The following is a 7,059-nucleotide window of genomic DNA, read 5'->3' on the forward strand; positions in this document are numbered from 1 at the left end:
TGCATTTCCCTTGGGTGTAAAAATACTGAATTCCATCACCCTGTTTTATTGGACACATGACATCAACATTACATGCTGCTCTCCCCACTGAAATGGAAGCAATGATGAGGTTATGTTTAAATCTTAGACCTGTGCTCCACTTGTAAAATTCCTTCAGACTACAGCTCTCCTTTTCTGTAGCACACACAACTGCATTTCCTCAAACAAAATACAGCTTTAAGCTTTGACTTGGTTTTAGAGTTGTGAAGGGGAAAATCTTCAACAGTAAGCTCTTTCTGAAACCCAGTTTTTGGCCCGCAGTTAGACTGTACAATGAAGTCTTTGGTTTAAAAAGTGAGACAAATCTGTGGCTGTGAGCTAAATTAGGCGAACATCCACCAACAAGCATTAGAAAGTGAACTTGCATGCAAACAGAGATGCCTCTGTGTTAGAGCTACAGTGAAGACATCAGCAGATGTGTAGTCATCCATGACAAGATTATACACATACAGTATATACAACTCCAAATCAGAAAATGCTGCGACAGTATGTAAAACCAAAATTAAAACTGAAAATAGAGATGTGTCCTGTATTACACTGAAAACAATACAGCAGCACTTTATTTAATGTGATACCTCATCAATTTTATTCTTTGTTCAAAATAAACACTCACTGTATATATATATATATACACACAGGTATATATGTGTGTGTGTGTGTGTGTATGTACTCAGGCTTCCCTAAATTGCCCCTAGGTGTGTGTGGTTGTCCGTCTCTAAGCCCTGTGATAGATTGACGACCTGTATATATATATAAATGAAATTAGCACGATTATGGCAAATTTTATTTGAATCATCATCTATGTTCCTGAAGGACACATATTCTCTTGAAGAGGAAGGACCCTTCTGCTGGTTCACATCGTATCAAGCTGTTGATTGACTGAGCCAAATTGCAACCTAGTGAAGTAGAAAAACTTTGTTCGCCTACACATCAGCTATCTTGTAAAGATAAAATAACACAAACGTGCCACTTTGCCATGATATTCTCTACAGACACGAATGGTTCCCAGAGGATGTATCCCTCTGACTTCCCGTAGCACCATCAGTGGGCTGACATTTTTGGTTTTGATTTAAAGGTCTCGACGATTAACAGATGGATTGCACAGACATCCTTGTGGTGAGCTGAATCTTTAGTGATCTGTTAGCTTTTCACCTAGAGCTATTACTACACAAAAATTTCAGTTCTTCGGTGTATGGCCAAATACCTATAGTCATGACAAGATATAGTGGCACCCTGACACATAACAAAAAAAGTCACAATAATCTCTCAGATAAGTTGAAACTGACCAAAGTATCGGGCCTCCACAGGTCACCCTCAGTGAGATTCTCACACTTCTTCTGCCAGTTGCTCCAGTTCTCTCACAATTTGAAGGGTGCCTACTGTTTTCAGAGCTCTCTGTGTGTGTTCAGTGGGATTTAGAGCTGGACTTGTTGTTGGCCACTTTATAACAGTCAATTGTTTTCTCTTCCTGCCTGCTTCTTGGTAAGCCATGATTTTATGATGCCATGCACAGATTCAAGGAGCTGAGTGCCAGAGGCAGCAAAGCAACCCCAGAGCATCTTTTCTTTGAAAGTGTCTTAAAGTAGGGGAAAAAGGTCATAGAGATGTAGATAAAGTGAAGTTAAAGCACACAGGCGGCTGATACTTCACACTGTTGGTCAGCATCTTTCTGTCTGACACCCACACTTTATATCTCCTGTGTGGCTACTCAAGTTTATTACTAACAATATACTTTGAAACTAATATGCTCCGTGAACAAACACTGGCCCAGTTAGTTTATAAGCACCGAAGCTGGTATCTCTGGTTCGCAGTAACAGAGTTCCATCGTAATTATTACTTGACAGACGCTTGTAAATCTATAGGGGATCTGACACAAAGCTGAGAAACACTTGTTGCCAGTCAGTCAGTCTCTAGAATGCTGATGTCCGCTGTAAAGAGTGACCTGCTGTTAAGGAGCCTACAAGAGTCCTGTCTTAGATCGATGTGCGTGACTTTAGGCTGTGTGTGGGATGTGTGGCTCAGCAGGATCCTAAGCAGCTGCCACCAGGAGTCTAGCCCTCAGCAGGGAGCCAGGACTGAAGAAACACCGAGAAAACGTTCTGGCTCACGGACCACCCCAGGTGAACAGTTAGAGAAAAATACTTTGTTGTTGCTCATAAATGTGATGCGTCTCAAGATGCAAGTTGCCATCCTGACATTCATGGAGTTTGATGATTAACTCAAAAACACCAGGCCACCTTCAAACCGTGCAGGGCCTTGAATACAGGCAACAAAGAGGAGCTGCAGCAGTTTGGCCTGTGTTGACTTTAAACTTGGGAGACTAGCACAAATCTGCTTTAAATCTGGAGGGTTTTTATCCTTGGGCCTTGGACCCACCAGTGATGCATCCATATAGAATGATGACAATCTTCTGGAACATACACAATGAGCCCAATTTATTGTAAACTGGAAGACGGATTCATGTAATGCAATGGAAACCATCTCACTATAGGGGACTGCAAACCTTCCCTAAATATTTGTATTCCTCAGGAGTGAATGATTTAGACAGCTGCAGAGAATCTTTAAGATGGCTGGAAATAACATTATGAGCCTTTAATTGATGTGATTATTCCATTAGAAATTAGAGAGACATCTGTACAATGATTGGGGATAATAGTAATGGCACTTGATTGCTTTTCTTTAGTCTCGACTCACAAATCAGTCCTGTGGTACTGTCATCTGTGTATTACACAGTCTTCTCTTGTAATGGGAAATAGGAAAAAAAAAAAATTGATGTTTAATTATGCACACATGATTGACAACTGTATTTAAACTCAGTCAAGTCTCAACATCCATGACTGTATACTGGAAGACAAGATTTTCTTGACTAATTTTCATGGATAAAATGAGAAGAGATTAATTTTAAATAACCAAAGCACTTACTAATGAGAACAAAGGGCTTAGATGAATAGTTATGTATTTAATCGTGGAATTATGCAAGTCAGTAAGTCAAAAATTGATAAAAATTAAACAAGGTTTCACGTAGTAAGCTACATCTTATCATAAGCGCCAACCTTACCACATCTGTGATCCACAAATATACAAATTCATTTTTCCCCACTTTTTCCATTTATTTATTACAATTCATTCAATTATCCATCACTTTTCCATGTGTCAGCTACTCCTCTTTCTTCCATTTAAAACAAGTCCAGTATCTGGCTATTCTTTAGAACCTGAAAAGTCCTGAAGGTGGGGCAGGGGGCTGGAGGGAGGATGGGCGGGAGGTTTAAAAGTAAAGGACAGGTTTGTAAGAGGAAGTGATATCCTCCCAGGAGCCTCTTCCAGGTGAGGAGACTTTTTAAAAGCTATGTGAGATTTTTTTTTCTGCATTCATCATTTTCTCCTCTTGCATTTTCAGACCTGGTCTAGTTTTTTTCTCTCTATTCAACGTCCTCAGCATCATCTCCTTGGTCTCCGTCCATTAGCAAAGCAGCGTACTTACTGGCTGAGCTGAACTTCTGAAAAAGGCAAAACATAATGACAAGAGTCAGCACAGTTGCTTGGGATGCTAAAAAACAAAAAATGTACACAAGAGAAAGACATCAACTAGGGACAATGAGTGGAGCTTTATTAAAATTAAATGCTCCAGGGAAACTCTTCAGTAAAGAATCAAATTTACAAATGCCAAGTCAGATCTTGGCAGCACCCAGTTAAGGACTTACGGGAGTTGGGGTTTCTTCGTATTTCTTTGGCTCTGGAGGTGGTCTGGCATCTCGGTCTTTTCTGTTATCCTTCCTACAGTCAGAACGAGGTTAAATTTACTGGCAGAGCTCAGCACTGGAAGGTTAACGTTTACTGTGAATCCTAAATCCCACACTGTTAAAAAGAAATGGAGGAAAACTGCTCGCATTCATCTTGAGAATTAACATCTGTCACCTGGCTCCTAGTTCACACTAACTTCCCAAAAAAAAAAAAAAACCACCTCCAGCAAAATAAAATTTATAAATGTCTCAAATATTTACTTGAAATTTATCATGTGCTGTTGATATATCTTGTGCCACTGATATATCTTGTGCCACATCAAGACTTGGATGACTGACCTGTCTGCTTCCTTTTTTCGGTCTTTGTTGAGCCCCTCTCCTCGGCCCCGCCCTGCTCCAGGCCCTGCAGCTCCCCCTCGTGCCCGTGGGGGCCCCTTGTCCCGACGCACACCATCGGCCTTGTTCTCATCTTAAAAGGAGAAGCCAGACAGTTGAGTGAAAGGAGGTTGGTGTACTTGTACGGTAGCCTACACGCACTGCAGCATCAGACGCCACAGTGTTAGATTCAAAGTGTTAGTCCCTGATGAAGGCCCAAATCCAAATGAGAGCTGCACAACTGCCTGAACACAAGCAGAGCTTGTACAACAAAATATATTTCTTTCAAGTTTGATAGCAGCTTGCAGGTTCTGTCAAAGGTTTCAAAAGCAATCAGAAAAGTAAAGCTTATTCTGACTGCACTAAAGAATAGATATTCAGTATTTTCACATTTAGATCGCTTCAGTCTCAACCTGAAATTTTTTATTTTAATCCGAATCAGAGCATTTGCATAATTGGTGCACATTTTGCACCAATTGTCACATTGATAATTTGTTAAGCTACCATGTGAGATGTTTTTGTGCTCCCCTTGTAAACACTACACTCTCTTCAGGAAGATAATCATGACCTTCTCCTGTCAGGTCAAGTTCTCACTTTGCCAAATACATTCATTAAGGTACAACTACAAAATGAGTGAAAGGTAAGGATACATTTTTTTTCCAATTTATTTCTAAACAGTCTCCAAGTCCAAAACAATTTATAATACAAATAATATTCTTAATGCACAACTAAGATTTAAATTGTTCATTCACCATGTTGTAACAACAAAACTCAGGCCTCATACATTTTATATCACACGCATGCTTTGGCTTTCTCAGTCACGGTCAAGGATACGTCTGAATAAATCTGTAGGCAGTAATGTTGAAACAACCTACGTCTGAATGACAGAAGTACTGATCCACATTTTTTCAGTTCTGATACGCAGCGGCCAATTCTGACACAAGAGCTCTTTTAATTAACAATCAACACTAATAAACAAAATATTAAATATGGGTAATGATGGACAAGTGCAGCCAATAGATGGTCAGAGGCCAAGGACACACATTTCTCCAAATCATTGTACATTAACAGATCTCCACTTCTGGGCTAGAAATAAACTTGTAGCTTTGGTTTTGCAAGATTTTACATTTACCATTTAAAATGTAGCCAACATTATGGTATTAATAATTTATTATGAATAAAAAAAAATCTGTCTCACCCGTCTCTGTATCGACGGTCCAGTAAAGTGGCAACTGAATAGAGGGGGCCACATTCGATGTCGCTCACATCTGAGGGCCAAATACCAGCTGTGAAGCTTGTGGCTTCAACATTTAACTGCGCTGCCAACTGTGATGGCACTTGGTTCTATAGTTCAGGTACTGCGGTCTCTGAAATGTTTTTTTATGGATGGCAGATTATACCTGGGCTCTAAGTGCTCCAAGAGGCTGTGAAATCTGACATTTTCCACTACAGATAGTGGCAGGTTTAATGAAGTTGAGCAACTTTCTGTAATCCCTTTTAGGCTTTGGGTCACGTGCTAGAAGTTTATTGTGTTTCTGGAAAGCATTATGTTAGCTTATGGCAGACTGGAATATGGATCGGCCCTGTCTGTCTGATGTGTTAATGACATCAATATCAGACCCGATACTGAGCAAATCAGGCCCATCTCTAGACAGAAAGCTAGTGCTTTGACATACTGATGAAGCCAGTAGCAATACACATTTCCATGTCTGAAATGGGCAACTAACATTGTTTGTTCATTTTTATTAGTCTACACTGGGGTCTGGTTATGGTACAGCTCCTATTGTGCCTAGCACTCATCAGTAGGCCTTACCCTTTCCAGATCCTTTTTCATCTGCAGAACTCGAGGAGCTAAAGAGAAAGTAAGAACAGTCAGGGAGATGTATAGAAAGCACTGCAAGATTAACCTTTCTGCAAGTCTATGATAGGTAATAATGGGTGCACAAAGACTAGTTCAATCATTTGTGCTTGCAGAGCACATTCCCAAGCAGCTTTCTAACATGTCCTGACTGTATTCTTACCTGAGCTTGGGAGGAGCTGAACCACTTGGGGAGACAGGAGGTCGTCCATCACCCTCACTAGAACTGGTGCAGGCTGCACTTCTCTTTGCCCAGACATTCTCCTTGGGAGGAGGTGCAGGCATCACCTTTAGCGGCTCCTTGGATGAGCTAGTAAAGGGGGGCAGTGGAGAGGACCCAGGAGAGGAGGGGTCACCTTCTCTCCCACTGAAAACCTCATTCTCCCCAGAGCGCTCGTTGTCTCGACACCGGGACCCTGGTGGAAGAAAGGGGGAGCAGCAGGTTTTAAGTTTTTTGTTTTTTTATAAAGCCTACACATAGTATGAGATATTCCCAGTGCAAAAGAACACAGTATTTTGGTCTGAGGACATGTGATAAGAACTGTATTCTGACTGAATGTTTTAGGTAAAAAACACACAAAGTCTGATGCACAGAAGTGTTAATACTGCCTGTTCAGGTTGACACGGAAACAGAGCTCAACCAAAATGAAACGCAGAGGTATCTCACCTCTGCCAGAAGTGCTCCCTTGCCCTGAAGACTCACTTCCTGTGCGAGATCGCTCAGTATGAGATTCCTCATTGCGCCAACTCGGGTCCCTGGAAAAAAGAAAAATCTTACATAGCAAAGAAATTTTCCTGAAATGCATTTAAGCATCGACTTCTTCTAAATCATGAAATATTTTTAAACTGATCTTAGATTTTGTAATTAAAAAATAAGCTGCCACATTAAAATGACTTTGTAAAAATCCATGTCAACACCTGACCTGTCTCGCATCTTTCTGTCAGGTGCCCGGCCTTTGTCCTCCTCCAGCTGCCTCTGCCGTCTCTCTTCCTCTTTCTTCAGCCTCTCCTCTACCTCCCTCTCCTTGGCTGCTGTGTCAACAGGCT

The 7,059-nt window shown here is 41.0% G+C and overlaps 1 protein-coding gene across 1 annotated transcript in view; it reads right to left on the reverse strand.

Annotated features, from left to right (window-relative positions):
* Nucleotides 1-3,128: 3,128 nt before the first annotated feature.
* Nucleotides 3,129-7,059, reverse strand: part of eif4ba (eukaryotic translation initiation factor 4Ba) — a 10,542-nt gene continuing 6,611 nt past the window's right edge. The window contains 7 exon segments of the mRNA XM_020593120.1: nt 3,129-3,536; nt 3,741-3,813; nt 4,119-4,248; nt 5,968-6,005; nt 6,176-6,428; nt 6,680-6,768; nt 6,936-7,059. The exon segment at nt 6,936-7,059 is cut by the window's right edge and continues 50 nt beyond it. Coding sequence (XP_020448776.1) covers nt 3,459-3,536; nt 3,741-3,813; nt 4,119-4,248; nt 5,968-6,005; nt 6,176-6,428; nt 6,680-6,768; nt 6,936-7,059 — 785 coding nt within the window. The 3' untranslated portion in view covers nt 3,129-3,458.

Source organism: Monopterus albus, unplaced genomic scaffold (assembly GCF_001952655.1).
Source record: "Monopterus albus unplaced genomic scaffold, M_albus_1.0 scaffold18.1, whole genome shotgun sequence".
Classification (NCBI taxonomy): Eukaryota; Metazoa; Chordata; class Actinopteri; order Synbranchiformes; family Synbranchidae; genus Monopterus; species Monopterus albus.